The following is a 20230-nucleotide window of genomic DNA, read 5'->3' as shown; positions in this document are numbered from 1 at the left end:
ATGTGGTGGAACTGTAGTAAAGTCAGGCCCCCGTGGACGGCAATTGAATCACACTACAAATAATACATTGCAGCAGAACTTACATTGAACCCTAGCTTTGCCCTGCTTAATAACTTGCCTAAACTAACATGCCGCCTAAGACTAATAATTTTACAAATAGGCCTTAATAGTGCGAGGAGCTTGATAGCGCGCCACTGGAAAAAACCTATAACACTTACCAGAGAGATGTGGCTGGAGGAGGTGGAGGAACAATTCACTCTAGAAAAGTACGGCTTCCTTCGCCGCAACAAGCTAGAAACCTTTCTAAATGCAAGGTTTATTTGGGAGGAATCTCTAGTAAGAACAGTTAACCTACAGACTCTATGAGGTCTACACATTCACAGTAAAATCAAGAATAAAGATATAGGTACCATTATACTACTCTAGCAAAAAGTCACAACACTAAACTTGTGTTACCGCTTAGTATTCCATAAATACAGTGAAGAGAGCCAGATACATGTTATGCTGACAACTCCCCAATCTGACCACCATCTGCCAGAGAAGATTAACTAACACCAAAGACTCCTTTTTGCTTTTATATGCCTTAGAGGAAACCTTTTCATTTAGTTACTTTTGATTTGTTTATAAATATTAATGATATATTCTGTTTGCATTGAAACATTATTATATGTAATAGAAGCCTGACTCTATATACAGCCTGCTTCATCGGACTATTGAGAATAAAGATTAACGAGTCAGGTTTCACAGAAGGACTTGATCCCTTTCCCAGATATGATACATGTACATCAACTATATGCCAAAATCAAGTACCTTTGTATGCTACTTCAATGTTGCGAAATGAAAATTTGTGTTAACAATAAAAATAATAAATATTAAAAAAAAATAGCCAGTAGGGGGAGCTGTCCGCTTGTGTTGCAGCAAAGCCAAGCAAGCTGAAATTAATCAGTTTAACCAGACCTGAGCTATCAAGCAGATTTCAAAGGAACAAGACCTTCCTGTCTATAAATCAGTCCAGATTGGAATGCATAGAAAGAACTGTTTGCAGAAAAATGCAAGTGAAGTCTGTGTTGTGTGATTATTTTATTAGGTTTATAATGCTGTTTAGCAAATGTTTTTGTTCATTTAACTTAGTTTAATTATATATTCTGTGTTGTGTGATTATTTTATTAGGTTTATAATGCTGTTTAGCATTTAAAGTCTTCATGTCAAAGCTTTAAAAATAATGTATTAGGTGTTACTTATGACAATTTTGAGAGGGGCCTGGAACCTATCTCCCTCACTTCCCATTGACTTACATTATAAACTGGGTTTCAATTTACAACAGTTTCGATTTACAACCATTCCTTCTGGAACCTAACCCCGGCATAAACTGAGGGCTACCTGTACTACATAGTTAAAATAAAGACAAATTTACCTGTAAAATAAAACCTAACCTAAGTTACAATAACACCTAACACTACACTATAATTAAATGAATTACCTAAATTAAATACAATTAATTACAATTAAATAAAATTATCTAAAGTACGAAAGAAAACCCCACTAAATTACAGAAAATAATAAAGAAATTACAAGATTTTTAAACTAATTACACCTACTCTAATCCCCCTAACAAAATATAAATAGCCCCCCAAAATAAAAAAAGCCCTACCCTACACTAAATTACAAATAGCCCTTAAAAGGGCCTTTTGCGGGGCATTGCCCCAAAGTAATCAGCTCTTTTACCTGTAAAAAAAATTACAACCCCCCCCCAACATTAAAACCCACCACCCACACAACCAACCCTACTCTAAAACCCACCAAATCCCGCCTTAAAAAAACCTAACACTAACCCCTTGAAGATCACCTACCCGGGAGATGTTTTCACCCAACCGGGCAGAAGTGGTCCTCTAGACGGGCAGAAGTCTTCATCCAGACGGCATCTCCTATCTTCATCCATCCGGCGCGGAGCGGGTCCATCTTCAAGACATCCGACGCAGAGCATCCTCTTCTGTCCACGGCCGATGACTGAATGAAGGTTCCTTTAAATGACGTCATCCAAGATGGCGTCCCTTCAATTCCGATTGGCTGATATATTGCATCAGCCAATAGGATCGAACTGGCATTCTATTGGCTGATTAAAAAACAGCCAATAGAATTCCAGCTCAATCCTATTGTCTGATTGCATCAGCCAATAGGATTTTTTCTACCTTAATTCCAATTGGCTGATAGAATTATATTAGCCAATCGGAATTGAAGGGATGCCATCTTGGATGACGTCATTTAAATTTTAAAGGAACCTTCATTCAGTCGTCGGCCATGGACAGAAGAGGATGCTCCGCATCGGATGTCTTGAAGATGGACCCGCTCCGTGCCAGATGGATGAAGATAGAAGATGCCTGTCTGGAGGACCCCTTCTGCCCGGTTGGATGAAGACTTCTGCCCACCTGGAGGACCACTTCTGTCCGGTTGGGTGAAGACGTCTCCCAGTAAGGTGATCTTCAAGGGGTTAGTGTTAGGTTTTTTAAGGGGGGATTGGGTGGGTTTTAGAGTAGGGTTGGTCGTGTGGGTGGTGGGTTTTAATGTTGGGGGGGGGAATTGTAATTTTTTTTTACAGGTAAAAGAGCTGATTACTTTGGGGCAATGCCCCGCAAAAGGCCCTTTTAAGGGCTATTTGTAATTTAGTGTAGGGTAGGGCTTTTTTTATTTTGGGGGGCTTTTTTATTTTGTTAGGGGGATTAGAGTAGGTGTAATTAGTTTAAAAATCTTGTTATTTCTTTATTATTTTCTGTAATTTAGTGTTTGTTTTTTTCGTACTTTAGATAATTTTATTTAATTGTAATTAATTGTATTTAATTTAGGTAATTAATTTAATTATAGTGTAGTGTTAGGTGTAATTGCAACTTAGGTTAGGTTTTATTTTACAGATAAATTTGTCTTTATTTTAACTAGGTAGTTATTAAATAGTTATTGTACCTAGTTAAAATAAATACAAAGTTGCCTGTAAAATAAAAATAAACCCTAAGCTAGCTACAATGTAACTTTTAGTGCATAAGCACAATGTTATCTATAGCTAGCACTGTCTATCTGTGAAAAACTGTCAAATGCATTTAGATAAGAGGCGACCTTCAAGGGCTTAGAAATTAGCATATGAGCCTACCTAGGTTTAGCTTTCAACTAAGAATACCAAGAGAACAAAGCAAATTTGATGATAAAAGTAAATTGAAAAGTTGTTCAAAATTACATGCCCTATCTAAATCATGAAAGTTTAATTTTGACTAGACTGTCACTTTAAAACTGATCAAATTTGCACTTTGCAATCCCTGTTTGGTGTTGTCAGTTTTTAAAACTCAATGCATATCATGTGTGTTAAAATGTCTGTGTCTAAGGAAACTGTTAGCATAGTAACTACTGTAAACAACAGAGGAGTATGAAATAGAAGGAGGAATATCCTCATTTGAACAAAGAACTCAATGCAATGGACAAAGTAAGACCTTTTCTCACTTTGAACTACTATTTTCATTACTGTCTCCTGATATTAGAAAGTTCTATTTAATATAACAATGTTGCATGTTTTGGACATTAAACACAAGGGCATGTTTTTCCTGCTTTGCCTATAAATCTATTTGCAGTTAAATTATCATAAAACACTTAGAGATAATGTAATATAAAATGTTTTCAATATACTTTGTTTGGTTTTGCTATAAAATAGTTTGCTAAATTTGTATAAAAAACATGCGTGACGTGTTCCACTGGCACTATCCCTAGAGTAACTGAGAAGCAAATGATGTCATCAGTAGGTTCCCTGCAAAATGCTAAAATGGTTACATAGTAGACAGCAATTTCCTCATAGCAATGGACAGAATGATTTACTGTGAGTCACACACGCTCACCAGAGATAGATTAATTACAGCTTTGAATAGAAACATATTTGCAATATACATGTATTGTCAAACCTACTTCTAGTAAAAGTTATCACTGTTTTAGTGTTAACACTTTTCTCTGCACGTGCATGTGAGGCATAACTAGATATTCTCAGTGCACTAGCATTTTAAATACTGCAGCTGCTCAGAGCACCAGTTGGGCTTGTATCATGTCAGCAATTAACCAATTAAGTAATTCCTAGATGGTACAAGCACCTTAGGCTCCCTGAGCAAGTGCTGTGTTTAAAATGCTTGTGTACAGTGCATACTTAAATACACATTTGGAACTGCTATAGCTTTTACTAGAAGCATTTTTGCGAATGCATGTACTGTATATTACAACAATGCTTCTATTCTAAACTGAAATGCATTCATGTGGATTATAATTTTGGCTGTAATGTCCCTTTAATACAGATATGTTTTTTTAATATTTTAAATACATTTTTTTGTATATAGGTATTTTGCTATTCATGATTTAAAGGGACCCACTAGACAAAATTAAACTTTCATGATTCAGATACAGCATGCAATTTTAAAAGAAAAATCCTAGTTTACTTATATTATCAAATTGTGCACAGCCTTTGTGTATGTACACTTCTGAGTATGTGCAAGAGTTCACAGTGTACTGTATACACACAGTATATACATGTGGGATTCACTGATGGCTGTCACATGATACAGGGCAGGGGCAGAACTAGCAATGGTGCAGCAGATGCAGTGGCACCAGGGCCCAAGTGCTGGAGGGCCAATACCAACCAGTCTATACATAGGTGTGGTCATTACCTGTGTAAATGATAAAGTGTATAGATATTTATATAGAGAAGTGTACTAATCAGGGTATAGTGTTTTGAAAATCACATCATTATACAGCACAATGTACTCCCTGGCAGTGTATAAATATTCTGTATCATTATAAAGTGTAGTATGCTTATTATCAGTATGTGTATATATATATATATACATATATTACTATTAATCCTTCCAGAACACCCAAAATAATTTTTGCACTATGGCCCTCTGTTGGATAGCTCCACTTCTGAAACAGAGGGCATGGAATGGGAGAAATTTTAAAAAAAATTCAGAAACAAATCTAACGCCAATTTGAAATTCTGTTGTGTTGACTTTATTATGCATGCATTGATTATGAAATTCTGCTGTATTTAATTATCCTTTAAAGGGAGATCAAACACCATGAGATTGTAATATAGACAGTTTAGTTATTCATAGCAATAATTTTTTTTATTCTCAGGATTTATTTTGCCCCTTTTCATGTAATTTAGCTCTGAAAATTGTGGCCTTTCTGATTCTCAGAAATGAAAAAGCACACTGCAGATGTCTCAAGGCAAACTGTGCTACATATATTTTCAAAATTGGCTTTTACAAATAAGAAATGCAAAACAATGCACTTTATACTAATATAATGATGGGTTCTAGACTTGTCATCTGCAAACTCTAGATTGGCTCCTCCAAATAAGGCAAGTGGTGGGAGGAGTTTGACTATAGAAAAACAATTGCAACGAACAAGAGGATAATTTGTTTTAAAAATATTTAGACTTGATAGATATGTAATTCTATACCAAAACAACAGAAAAATACCACCTCCTTAATATAATGATTGTTCTGAACTGCCACTACAATTAACCCGGGGCCACAACTATCCCTATCAGCCATTAAATATAACGATTACCCAAACCCCACACTGTGATTTACCATAACACATATACACATTAAAGTGATTGTAAAGTTACTTGATATGCTTAACGAGATGTGTAAGGAGAAAGCAAAATAGGGTAACTCATTCATCAATATCTTCTAAATCGCCCACGGTTTCTTTTGCGCATGCATTTTTTCCCCCCAAACAATTCTCAACTGTGGTTACTGACTCGATGGACACCAAAGGGGGCACGCTAAGATTGGATAAACACTAATTCATCATTATAACCACTAAAAGCCAGTGCTTTGCGAGGGGAGACATGGCGGAGGGTATAAAAAAAATAAAAAAGTAGTTTGTTTTTCAAAAATATGCGATTTAGAAGATATTGACGAATGAAAGTTACCTTATTTTGTTTTCTCCTTACACATCCCGTTAAGCATATCAAGTAACTTTACAATCACTTTAATAATTATGGCTGACCTGTAACAGTTCGTTCCTTTATCCCCTTGTAATGCCTTAGGGCCCTATATTTGAAACCTCATAGTGTATGCATGTTTCAGATAGAAGGTGATATTTTAAATAGCGGAAAATCACTTACATTTTTTTTTTTTTTTTTTTTTTTTAAATATTTATTTATATCCAGTAGTGTACAACAAAGACATGGCAACAAATAACAATACATTTCTTGATTTGCACCACGCAGGGTCATGAGTATGCCTCCAGAAAAAGAAATAGGGTACAAAAAAGAGAGAAAAAAGAAAAAAATTACTAATTTCTTGTTTTGCGCCACACAGGGGCAAGGAAAAAATTAAAAAAATAGCAATTCAACGATCTTATACATCTTATTTGTTCACTCTAGCCCTTAATGTTTTCTTAACACTACTGGTTAAATTTTTAATTTCTTCCTTTAAATGATTTTCACATACACAAGCATTGGATAACATTCCATAAACAATAAGTCATCTTTATACCAAAAACAAGAAAAAACGAGAAAAAACAAAAAAAAACAACAAAAGAAAAAAAAAAAAAAAAAGAAAAAACACAATAAATTGCATAACTTAGTGAGAGCTTTACACTCATTCTGAATTGGATGTTATCTATATTAGATTATTTTTCTCGTCTGTTTAGTTTGACCAAAACAAAAAAAAAACTCTCTTAGATTATATTCCTAAATCCGTATATATATCATAGTCATCCAAATGCACACATACATACACACCTATCGAACCAATCAGTAGGTGCCACAATCCACACCAAGGGGAAAAGAGAAGGGGGGAAGAGAAAAAAAAATAAATAAACCCTCAGTATACTTTCTTAACTAGTTGACCATTCTTTGGGAAAATGCCCTGTAAGTATATTTTGAAGAACAAAAATGGCATTGCTCAATGGGCGAACTAATTGAGTTTGAGTACTATTCGGGAGTGACTTAATAATACCCTCCCATTTATTAAAGAAGGCTTGGACCTGCTCATTGTTTAGATTTTTTATATTGTACTGTTCCAATGTAATTTGCATGATGACTGCTTTCTTGAAATCTGCAAATTTTACCATCTGTGCAGCCTTCCAGTTTTTCAAAATGATATTACGGGCTAACATCAGTAATGTATTGATAAGTTTGTACTCTCTGCCACCCGTCAGCCATGTAGTAAGAAACACTACCTCTTGCGGACCTATATTTATTCTCGGATTAACTACCCGCTTAATCCAATAAAATATCTTGTTCCAAAATTGCATAATTTTAGGACAGGACCACAGGCAATGCATAATATCAGCATTTTCTATGCTGCATTTTGTGCACTGATGGACTTTTTTATACCACATGGTCATTTTGCTTGGAGTAATGTATACATTATATAACAACTTCAACTGGGATTCACGCCATGCTGTAGGGACCCAAGAGTCATTGATTATTGTCAGGCAATTCTGTACATCTATAGGAAGAATCTCTGGGAAGTATCTTAGCCATATCGAATATATATACTTAATTTGTCTCGTTTTAATATTGGCATTCAAAATTTTGTACAGATTAGCTATTGAGAAACTTCCCGCTTGATAAATTTTAATCCCGATTGCTAACGGGCCCGTATTCCAGTGAGACTTGAATTCTATTTGAATATGAGTTAAATAATGCCGTATTTGGAGATAAGCAAAAAACTCCTTGTTCTGTATTCCATATTTAGATCTAAGAGTGTCAAATGTATCAATTACGCCAGGTTCTACCATTAACTGTCTAACATATCTTAAGCCTCTCTCTCGCCAGCCCTGAAAAACTTGAGACTGGTACCCCGGTTGAAATCCCGGGTTTCCTTGAATTGTTAAAAATTCAGTCGCAAATGGGACAGCCTTAATTTCCAGGCAATATTTTTGCCACACCCTGATGACATTTTTAAATGTTATCAAATTATCAATGTTACAAGGGAGGTTTCTAATTGGGCAATGTAATATAGCTTTCAGGTCAAATGGAGCAACAATACTGGATTCACACTGATATAAAGTAACATACTCCTTTTCAGTAATCCAGTCAATAGCATATTTTAATATTGTAGCCCAGTTGTAATATTTAATATTAGGAAACGATAGGCCAGCAGCCATATTATCATTCATTAACCTATTTAACGCCATCCGTGGTTTTCTCCCCTTCCAGATAAACTTAGAACACATCTGGTTAAATCTGCCGATATCTCTACTTTTAAGTAAGAATATTCTGTAACAGATACAGTAACTTAGGAAATAATATTGTCTTAATTAGCATTATACGTGGTATAAGTGAGATCGGGAGATTTATCCAGTTATCCAGTTGTTTCTGCATTTCCTGCAAACAAGATGGGAAATTTAAAGTGTACCACTCTGACGGATTATTGCTAAGAACTATACCTAAATAGTTTATATGCTTGGTTTCTTTAAAAGGATGCCTCACATTCCCTTTTAATGGTCTCCTTATCCACAATAATTCAGATTTACTTGAGTTGATCTTGTAACCTGATATTGAGCCAAACAAATGCAATAATTTAAGGACTATCGGTAAATTAGCCTCCACGTTATTTAAAAAGAGCAATAAATCGTCTGCGTATAATGAAAGAATGAACTTATGCCCCCGGATGGTAATACCCTCTAATTGATCACGCAACAATATAGCCAATGGTTCGAGTGATATATTAAACAGGAGGGGAGACAAAGGGCATCCTTGCCTTGTACCTCTATAAAGAGAAAAAAAATCTGTAGTTACATTATTTACAATAATGGCGGAGACCGGATTACTGTATATCAGTTTAATAAAATTAGCAAAATGGCCACTGAATCCAAACTTATCTATCGCCATGAAGAGATGACCCCAATCTATATAATCAAAAGCTTTCTCCGCATCCAACGCCACCATCGCGGCACTCAACCTGTCCGTGGTTTTCTCTGATAGATTATTCCAAAAATAATCCAATATCAACATGGTTTTACGGATACTTTTTACTGGGTTTCTCCCCTGCATAAAACCAACTTGGTTCTCGTGTATAATATTTCTAAGAACAGGTTGTAATCGCATAGCAATAATCGATGTCAATAACTTATAGTCTACATTTAATAATGATATAGGTCTATATGATTCAACTCTCTCTGGGTCCTTGTTTTTCTTTAGAATAAGTGAGATATTAGATGCTGTAAAATATCTAGAGCAAGTTGAGTGCGAGCCATAGTAGCTGTTGAATAACTTATATAAGACCGGGGTCACCTCCTCCTGCAACATTCTATAAAACTCAATCGGGAGGCAGTCGGGCCCAGCAGCTTTATTAAGCTTAGCTTGTTTAATTGCCGTGTTTATTTCTTGTAATGTAATTGGCAAATTTAGATCTCGCTCTTCCTCAAACGAAATTCTTGGGAGTTTTACCCTAGACCAGAATACCTCTCTATCTACCTGTTTGGGGGGATCTGACCTGTAGATTCCTTGAAAGTATTTAAAGAATTCCTTCTTTATTTCTTCTGTCTGTGTATACCTATTACTGCTCTGTCTAATTGCGGTGATCCGGTTACTATCTTTAGGTTTAGCTATTCTAGCCAAGTATTTTGCAGCCCGGCCAGTAAATCCTCTGTATAGCGCTTTCTGTTTTAAACCTTCTTGCATGGCCTTCTGTTTTAGAAAGATGTTCCACTGGGATTTAGCCTCAGCATATCTCTTCCAATTATCATTGGTTCTAAGGGCTGTATATGTGTTATAGCAGTTCCTAACTGTGTTTGAAAGTTGTAGCTCTATCTGTTTGTTTTTTTTCTTTAATATGCCTAAATAAACTTTAATGTGCCCTCTAAGAACAGCCTTTGCTGCCTCCCAGTAGATTTCAGTCTTCTCCAAATAATTCTCATTAAAACTATGATACTCAGCCCATTTATTTCTAAGAAAATTCTGAAATCCACTGTTAGTTGCCAAATATTTAGGAAAAAATAGATTATTATTATTTGCCTTTTTAAATGCGTTACAACCAAACTCCAGAGAGATAATGGCATGATCTGACAGCACTATATCTTTAATGTCAGTTTTACAGTCAGTGCCAAGCAATTTCTCTGCATTTTCCATTAGGAAAAAGGGGGGACCACCACATTCATACATTCCGCTTACCTCCAAACACCAACAGGAAATACAACCATACAGCCATTCACTCACTAACTTCCATACAATCAAAACAGTCATATCAAGACCTGACTACCTGTCAATAATGTATTTTAATTTATTAGATTTATTGTATACCCTGGTCCTTACAAAAGGCCTGCGCTTCTTTATAATTGTTCAATACCTTCTGGGTTCCATCTATAGATAGCACCAGCTTAGCCGGGTATAGCATCCTGACATTATAGTTTGCGTTTAAAAGTTTAGAGCAGAACGGAGACATCTCTTTGCGCCTTGCTACGGTCTCACTAGAGAAATCCTGAAAAATTAAAATCTTATTCTGATCTATCACAAGTGGATACATTTTTCTATATTGACGTAAAAAAGTAACTTTATCTTGAAAATTTAAGAACTTCAATACAATAGGTCTACTAGCATTATGATCTTTTCTCACTGGACGTACTATTCCTATTCTATGGATCCTTTCTATGAGTACTGGCGTAGCTGAATTAATTCCAAGACTCTGAGATAATGTAACCGTAGCAAAATGCATCAAATCCTGGTAGGTGTCACCTTCTGGCAGACCGATAATTCTAAGATTGTTGCGCCTGGATCGGTCTTCCAGGTCCTCAACTCTAGCTTGCAACTTATCAAGGCGCGCCATATAATCAGTAGTGATAGGTTCAGCTGAATTAAGTTTATCCTCAATATCTGAGATCCTCGTCTCTACCTCTGTTAGTCTAGTAGAAAAATGCCTTATTTCTGCCGTAAGACTACAAATATCATTTTTAATATCTGATTTCATACTATCCAATTGTGGTGTGATAGACTTAGTGATTTGAAGGACAAGTTCTTGCATATAAATATGTGTCTCACTCTGGGTTTGTGATGAATCTAATGTCTGGTCAGCACGTTTAGCCATTTTTTTTTCCTTCTGTTTAGCAGGCATAATAGGCAAAGGATTCCGAGTTGTGAGTATGAATTTATCCATATATACAAAATCTAATCAAGCCCACTACTACTAGGCCACTCAAAGTGACTGTGCCACACAGTTTACGGAACTATTGAGTTTGTGTGTTATATATAAAAGTGTTTGAAAAAATCCAGAAGGATGTGTAGATATATTCAGAGGGGGAAAAAATAGGCAATAAGTGCCTGTGCTACTGGGCCAGAAGAGGCTAATCAGTGTCTACATACAAAAGGGGTCAATGGGGGATACGAGAATGAGCGTGAAGTGAGAGGGGAGAAGGGGCAAAGAAAAAGAAAGAAGTGTAAATACCAAAAACGTGAGAAAAGATAAAAGACAAACAAAGGAGTGGCCTAAATGGGGAATTATCAGATTCTGAAGTGCTTAGGATCTTTTTAGAAGTTTTAAGTTATTCTAAATCCCACCTAATGCACCACTAACTGTTAAGTATATTACCAACACAGCAAGTATTAGTTTAGAAGTGATTACTCTCACAAGGCATATATACGCAACAGGGTTTCAGCGTTTTGTACCAAGCAATACCTCTTGCCAAGCTGAGCCGTATAGTTACTCTAAAGATTTATCTTGACAGATTAATTTTCTACCAGTATTTTGCTTGTATCTGCTAAGCTTAAAACACAAGTGAGAAGATCTTACAGCCTGGGTGATATTCCTAGTACCCACGCTAAGAGCTTCATTACAACATTTTAGGGACCAAGCAATTTAGCCAATATTGCTTGACTAAAAATCACAATCCAGAGGGCTAGCGGCCTTATTTGTCAGCTTAGAGACGCACCCTCAGGCAATATGATATCTCATTCAGCCAAAATTTACAGTATGAGCCAATATTCTTGCCCTTAAACAGAATGTTATCCCGCCTAAACCATAATACACACAATAAACTGTACCTGTGAGAGAAAAAACATTACCCCCTTATGCTAACATGTGTACAAATGTCTAATAGTGACTTCACTTAAAGCATCCAGAGAGGACCATGCAATGCTAAATGTCCATACACATAACCAATTTACTGAGAATTGTTTAGGGATAGATATTTAAATGTCCACAGGTCCAAGTGATTGTTTTTATGTATTTGCTGAAAAAAGGAACCAGATTTAAATGCAGTCAAAAAATTTTTAATTTTTTTTCCCCTTTTAAACTTGCAACTGCAGTACAAGAAGCCACCTTCAGAAGGTATATCCCAAGTATATAGGATAAGTCTCTTATCAATACAGCATGAATTGGACCCCTTCAATTATGGCTATCATGTACAACCAGTACACAGGGGTATTGCCCAACACATATGTCCCATGCTCCACGGCCTAGAGAGGGCCATGCATCTCCCCTTCCACCGGTCGTACTCTCGCAAGTCGTATTTTAAGTTTCGGCAGGGATACTGACAAATACTACAAATAGGAACGAAGTACCTTAATTGTGGAGAGAGGGTCGCTCCGCAGGCCTTCCTATACTCACATTGTGTCCTTATGCGAGTCTGCTCGTAGGGCCAAGCTTAGCATGCCCCCAGCCGTCTTCCGTTTGATGCACGAGGCCCACTATCAGCTCTCTATGAGATGCACCTCTCTGCCGGAACTATGCTTCACGCTACCGTCGTAGCGCTATAGGACGTCTGTATTCATCCGCTGAACCACCACCGGCTCTGTACCTGACGCCTCGGTCTATGCGCTCACCAGGGAGCCACCAGGCATCTCACGACCTCCGATACTCCGGCAGACACAGGACACATCAGCAAGCTTAGGTATGTCTTTCACCTACTTTCTCCTCCCAGCGTTAGGGCCAGATTTTGTTAGAGGGGTAAAGCGGTTACTTTTTCTTGAGGGCCTGGATCCCATCAGGCAGCCCAGCGCGATATCCCTTCTGCTTCTTACATCCCAGCTTGACAAGGGCTTCACCTCCGTAGATTCACCAAGGAACTGCCCGGCCTCTCATCTCCACCTAAGTGTCACCGGTCAGGTCAGGACAATAAACTTTCCACAAGGGGGGCTTTGTTTAAATGCAAGACAAGCCGCTACCGGGCCTGAAAGTCTTCTTTATAGAATATCAAGTCTATAGGCAGGTAGTCAGATGTTGTTTGCAACAATTTGCAACAGTTAAAACGAGCACCGCTACACTCTGATTGCTCCAGTCAGAGTACAAAGTAATGAAATTGTAGCAGGTTGCTTCCACCACGAAGCACATAGAATGGCAATTAGCAGACTATCACTTTGTGAATCCAAAGATTCTATGCCCAGGCCAGTGGAAGATCCAGGGCCAAGGGTCGGTTGAAGGCGGGAGTGGTTGATTCAAGCTGTAAGCAAGAGCAGCCTAGCGTGCAGCACCTTGCTTGCTCCTCCCTCAAACGGAAGTCCGGAAAATCACTTACATTTGATGTTGGCGCCAACTGTTGGGGTGCAAATAAAGCAGGCTGACGATCTCAGTTGTCAGCTTGCTGTGTCACGGGTGATGGTATTACTGGATTCAGACCCTGTGGAATACTATCTTCTCTTCTGTGATGCGCATTCTCTCAGTGTGGCGTGATTCACTTGATAGTGCGGCACACTAAATCCACTGAGTGTTATGATCCTGTATAAAGTCTCCAAAATTGAGTGTATAGTGAATTGAACAACTCAACAATGAAACAGGATCAGCTAAATTAGAATGGTGTGTTTTAATGCAATGCATTTCTTGGCTCAAAAAAGATGTCTCAGGCATAAATGTAGAGGACATAGGTGTTCCCGGATGTTACAATTTGAATTAACCTATAGTAGGTTGTTACATGGTTGCGTAAGTGGTTACATAGTTACACATGTCTTTCACATAAGTTGTTAAACCTGCAATGATAGTATAATCCTTCTAAATGACATTTTAATGATATCAATGTAAAGGATGTCGTTATCTGGATATTTAAAAAATGCCCTTTTTTACATACAGTATATAAAAAATATATTGGAAATGCATAAGAAATGTATAAAAAACATTAATAATAAACAATAAAACTAAAAGATTAAAAACAATAAAAATTGTTTACAATTGTTTATTGTGCTTTTAAGATTTCTGTTGGAACTTATGAAATAATTCAGTTACTTTAATAAGCAAGATGTTTAGCTATATTTGTAAAGGGACAAATATTTCAAAATTAAGCTTAAATGAAAAAAAGAAAATGTATGCTTAGCTGATAAATTTCTTTCTTTCTTGACACGGTGAGTCCACGGATCATCATAATTACTGTTGGGAATATCACTCCTGACCAGAAGGAGGAGGCAAAGAGCACCACATCAAAGCTGTTAAATATCACTCCCCTACCCACAATTCCCAGTCATTCGACCAAAGGGAAAGGAGAAAGGAAGTAACATAAGGTGCAGAGGTGCCTGAGTTTTATAGAAAAACAAACTGTCTGAAAAATACAGGGCAGGCCGTGGACTCACTGTGTCAAGAAAGAAATACATTTATCAGGTAAGCATATTTTTTTTTTTTTTTCTAATGACACCGTGAGTCCACGGATCATCATAATTACTGTTGGGAACTAATACCCAAGCCAGAGGACACAGATGATAAGGGAGGGACAAGACAGTTAACCTAAACAGAAGGCACCACTGCTTGAAGAACCTTTTTCCCAAAAGAAGCCTCAGCTGAAGCAAAAGTATCAAATTTGTAAAATTTTGAAAAAGTGTGTAAAGATGACCAAGTAGCAGCCTTGCAAATCTGTTCCACAAAAGCTCCATTTTTGAAGGCCCAAGAAGAAGAAACAGCCCTCATGGAATGAGCCGTGATTTTCTCAGGAGGCTGCCGTCCAGCAGTCTCATATGCCAAGCGAATAACACTCCTCAGCCAAAATGAAAGAGAAGTAGCCATAGCTTTCTGACCCTTGCGCTTCATAGAAAAAACAACAAATAAAGAAAACTGGCAAAAATCCTTAGTCGCTTGTAAATAATATTTCAAGACACGAACCACATCCAGGTTGTGCAACAAACGCTCCTTATGAGAAGTAGTATTAGGACACAAAGAAGGAACAACAATTTCTTGATTAATATTCCTATCCGAAACCACCTTGGGAAGGAAACCTAAGGCAGTACGCAGTACCACCTTATCAGAATGAAAAATAAGGAAAGCAGATTCACACTGCAGCGCTGAAAGATTCGAAACACTTTGAGCCGAAGAAATAGTGACCAAAAACAAAACCTTCCAGGATAACATCTTAATATCCAAAGAATGCCTAGGTTTAAATGGAGCCTGTTAAGGAACTCTAAGAACCAAATTACTGACGTTATGTTGTCCGACTGGAACCTGATAAACTGGGCTGAAGCTAACTGAGGCCAGGCCAGAAGAGCATTGAAGATTGCCCTCAGTTCTAGGATATTTATGGGAAGAACTGACTCCTCCCGAGTCCATATACCTGAGCCTTCAACAAGCCCCAGACAGCTACCCCATCCCAGCAGGCTGGAATCCGAGGTCACGATCACCCAGGAAGGTCTGCAAAAGCAAGTTCACTGGGAGAGATGATCCTGAGACAACCACCACAGAAGAGAGTCACTTGATGCCTGATCCAGTTCTATTTGCGGAGACAGATCCACATAATCCCCGTTCCATTGACTCAGCATGCATAACTGCAGAAGCCTGAGATGGAACCGAGCAAACGGAATGATGTCCATAGTCGACACCATTAGACCAATTACCTCCATACACTGAGCCACTGACGGCTGAAGAGAGGACTGAAGGGCAAGACAAGAATTGAAGATCTTTGTTTTTCTGGCCTGTGTCAGAAAAATCCTCATTGATAGAGACCACCCTTGTAGCTGGAATCAAGGAACTTTTTCCTAAATTCACCTTCCATACGTGAGAACGCAGAAAAGAAAACAACATCTCCATGTGGGAGTTTGCTTGTTGAAAAGATGGCGCCTGAACCAGAATGTCGTCCAGATACGGCACCACAGCAACACCCCTCAATCGAAGCACCGCCAGCAATGTTCCCAGGACCTTTGATAAAATTCTGGGAGCTGTTGCAAGACCGAATGGAAGAGCCACAAACTGAAAGTGCCTGTCTAGGAAAGCAAATCTCAGAAACTTGTGATGATCCCTGTGGATGGGAATATGCAGATACGCATCCTTCAGATCTACCGTTGTCATGAACTGACAAAACCTTAGACTTAGAGGACACATCCACAGACTAGGATTTCAGCCATAAGGCTCTGCGCGCCAGAACAGCAAAGCCAGAAATCTTTGCTCCCAACTTGATGACCTGTAAAGAAGCATCCGTAATAAAGGAATTAGCTAACTTAAGAGTCTTAATCCTATCCTGGATTTCCTCAAGAGGAGTATCTATCTGAATAGAATCAGACAACGCATCAAACCAATATGCTGTCGCACTGGTGACAGTAGCAATACACACCGCAGGCTGCCATTGCAACCCCTGGTGGACATACATCCTTTTAAGTAACGCCTCCAACTTCTTATCCATAGGATCCTTAAAGGAACAGCTATTCTCAATGGGAATAGTGGTCCTCTTAGCCAAGGTGGAAATTGCTCCTTCTACCTTGGAAACCGTCTGCCAAGACTCCTTGATAGAATCAGCAATTGAAGAAGGCGAAAAAGGAATTCCAGGCTTCTCCCACTCCCGTGCAATAATCTCTGAAGCATGGTCTGGAACAGGAAATACCTCAACTGCCGAAGGAACATCAAAATTCTTATTAAGCTTACTAGTCTTCTTAGGAGTCACAACGACAGTCATGTCAGAGTCATCCAAGGTAGCCAAAACCTCCTTAAAGGGACAGTCTACACCAGAATTTTTATTGTTTAAAAAGATAGATCATCCCTTTATTACCCATTCCCCAGTTTTGCATAACCAACACAGTTATAGTAATATATATTTTACCTCTGTGATTACTTTGTATCTAAGCATCTGCAGACTGCCCCCTTATCTCAGTGCTTTTGACAGACATGCAGTTTAGCCAATCAGCGCAGACTCCTAAATAACGGGAGTGAGCACAATGTTTATCTATATGACACACATGAACTAGTACTGTCTAACTGTGAAAAACTTTCAAAATGCTCTGAGCTAAGAGGTGGTTTTCAACGGTTTAGAAATCAGTTTGAGCCTATCTAGGTTTAGCTTTTCAAAAATACCACCAAGGGAACAAGCAAATTTAATGATAAAAGTCAATTGGAAAGTTTAATTTTGACTAGACTGTCCCTTTAAGCAACAAACGGAGGTGCTCTAGCTTAAACCTGAAAGATACAACTGTCAGGGAATTACACTGTCAGAGTTGGAGATTTCACCCTCAGACGCTATAGAAGTATATTCTTCCTCAGACTTATGGGAAGAAACATTCGACATAGCCACAACTGAATCAGAAACCTTACTCACTGAATCTTTATACCTCCTCTTACGCTTCCCTTGCAGCAAAGGGAAAGCAGGCAAAGCCTCAGAAACCGCCAAAGATATGTGGGTAGCCATGTCTTACAAAGTAACCCCAACCGGAGCGTGAGAGAAAACGCAGGGCACTGCATGTGAAGATGACAAGGTCTGGGACGCCTGAGGAGAAAGCTGTGCCATAGCCTGAACAGGAGACCCCTAAACAGCATCCGCCTTAGACAATGCTGGCTCAGATTCAAAAAGTCTATCCCTGTAATGCAATGTTCTCTCAATACATGAGGAACAAAAAGGGATTGGTGGTTCCACATTAGCATCAAAACACAATGTACAAGTAACATTCTGTAGGGCCTCTTGGTCCATCTTTACTCAAAACTTAACAAAAAAGAAAAGAAAAGCCTTAAACAAACCTTTTTGTCACTTTAAAAGCTAAATGCAAAAAAATGTTACTGTCTCTTTAAAATTTAAAGTAACGCTTTATATTTAATGCAGAGCAAGAATAAAAATAAAAAACTTAGGCAACCTCTACACCTCAGCAAGCCCTGCTGAGGTGCCTACCTGTACTGCTGGCCACCCGGAGCAACTTCAAGAACAATCCGGACTCAATCCCTCCAGACAGCAAAACCGCCGCTCACACAGACCACAGAGCTGCACTAAAACCCTTCTGGCACTCCGGAAATAACAGAGAAGAAAGCATGCAATTCTTTGCTCCGACAAGCCCCCCCCCATCATGGGCATACCTTACTAAACCTCCCGGCCGGCATTACTCCTACTATGGAGAAAACAGGCGCAGAGAGTAGAAACACTCATCTTCTCCTACAGTGACACAAAGAAACAAAAAACGGAACACACCACTGAGCCCCAATGATAAATAAACCTAACGTCCCATTGCCATGCACAGCTGCCCTACAAAATCCTGTTCACCTAACAGAAGAAATGTAGTCATGTCCCATCCAAAACTGCATTAACTGTTAAAGTGCCAACCATCTTTAAAATAAAAAATAAATGTAGCACTTACCCTAAAATGAGTCTGCCTGGCAGCAGGGCAGCACCCAAAGTTAGAGTGGTATCCTTCTCACATGGACCTGTGGAAAATAAAGGAAGACTGTATAAACCTACACAGGCTTTCCAAATAGGGCAGCAACAAACTGTTTGAGAGGCACAGTGGGGATTATACCCCACAAGTGTCCAATGCTTAAAAGCCACCACTGCTCTACTGAAGAAACTGACATGGACTACAGCTAAACCCCAGAAAGATCAGAGCAAACCTGCTATGCTGTAAAATAACACTCTTGATTGAAGACATTTTTTCAGACACCTAAACTTTACCACCTTCTTGCAACTGTTACAGGCAAAGAGAATGACTGGGGATTGTGGATAGGGGAATGATATTTAACAGCTTTGCTGTGGTGCTCTTTGCCTCCTCCTGCTGGTCAGGAGTGATATTCCTAACAGTAATGATGATGATCCGTTGACTCACTGTGTCATTAGAAAGAAAAAAATCCAGTTTACTTATGTAATCAAGTTTACTTTTCTCTCTTGCTATCCCTTTTAAAAACGTAGCTAGAGATTTTGTGTGTGTGTCCAGTTCTAGAGAAAATAAAGTCTCTCATTATTAACTAGCATATTTACAAGTTATTTTATTGCCCTCTAGAATGATGAGGAAACCAAAAGAGAAGAGGGTGCATCAATTCATGATTTTCAGACCCCCGGAGATAAAAATGACAAGGCTTTTAAGGACATTTTGATTCCTTGTTCTAAATGTCAAAATGGCATAAGTCAGTCTTTACTTTTAAGTCACCAACAGCAACACCAAGCTCTTACATTACTAGGTTATAAACAAATGGAATATCCAAAAGATATAGAGCACCTTGCTTTACAAAAAAATCAAACAATATCTAAAATAAAAAGTGTTTCAAATTATAAGATGAGAAAAGAACACAAGATTAATCACTCCTATGAAATACTAAAGGAAATGTTATTCTCCCCTACAACTTCTAATTGCAAAATTGAAAGACAAATCTGTCACCAATTTCAAGTTTATCAACATGATACAGTCAATGACTTAATTGGAGGTCTTGCAGTTTGCTCTGATAGAAATATGTTATGGCAAAAAGATATGGAGGATACATTTGTTGTCCTTGACAATTATGGAAACCGAGCAAACACTTCCTTTATTGGTGTATTTGATGGATGTAATGGCAAGTCTGCTGCTTGTACATTGTCAGAGGACCTTCCTGTTCTATTTCTTTCCCAATTGTCAAACAATGATCCATCATACAAAATGAGTGATAAAGAAATAAAATGTATTAGTTCCTTTGATACAGTTTTCAATTCTCACTACAAGGACATAGAGAATGGTTTTACTTCCTCTGTGACAAATTTAGAAAAAAGAACAGGTTTTGAATGGATACACGTATCATATGCTAAAGCGTTTTGGAGAATGGAAAGGATTTTACGCTTAGGAAGGAACGAAACATCAAAAATGAGATGGAGTGGCAGCACTGCAGTAACCTGCTTAATAGAAAAAACCTATAATGATAGCACAGGGGAAGACAACATACTTGGAAGTAGTGACCAGGAAAGTCAAACAAGGAAAAACAGGCTTGGGATGCTACATATGGCAAACATTGGTTTGTATCTTTATTTGTCAATATCTCTGCATAATATTTTACAATATTGTATAATCCAAAATTTATGTTCTCGGATATACAAAAGCCAAGAAAATGAAGGTTTCATGTGCTCATTCAAACAA

General features: G+C 38.0%; 1 protein-coding gene across 1 annotated transcript in view; it reads left to right on the top strand.

Annotated features, from left to right (window-relative positions):
• Positions 1 to 13310: 13310 nt before the first annotated feature.
• Positions 13311 to 20230, top strand: part of PP2D1 (protein phosphatase 2C like domain containing 1) — a 33207-nt gene continuing 26287 nt past the window's right edge. Inside the window, exons 1-2 of the mRNA XM_053715737.1 lie at positions 13311 to 13385; positions 19130 to 20108. Of these exons, the coding sequence (XP_053571712.1) occupies positions 13311 to 13385; positions 19130 to 20108 (1054 nt within the window). The remainder of the gene's footprint in view (positions 13386 to 19129; positions 20109 to 20230) is intronic.

The sequence above is a fragment of the Bombina bombina genome, chromosome 5 (assembly GCF_027579735.1).
Source record: "Bombina bombina isolate aBomBom1 chromosome 5, aBomBom1.pri, whole genome shotgun sequence".
NCBI classification, from domain to species: domain Eukaryota; kingdom Metazoa; phylum Chordata; class Amphibia; order Anura; family Bombinatoridae; genus Bombina; species Bombina bombina.
Note: the sequence above shows the minus strand (reverse complement) of the source record. Positions and strands in the feature narration are given on the sequence as shown.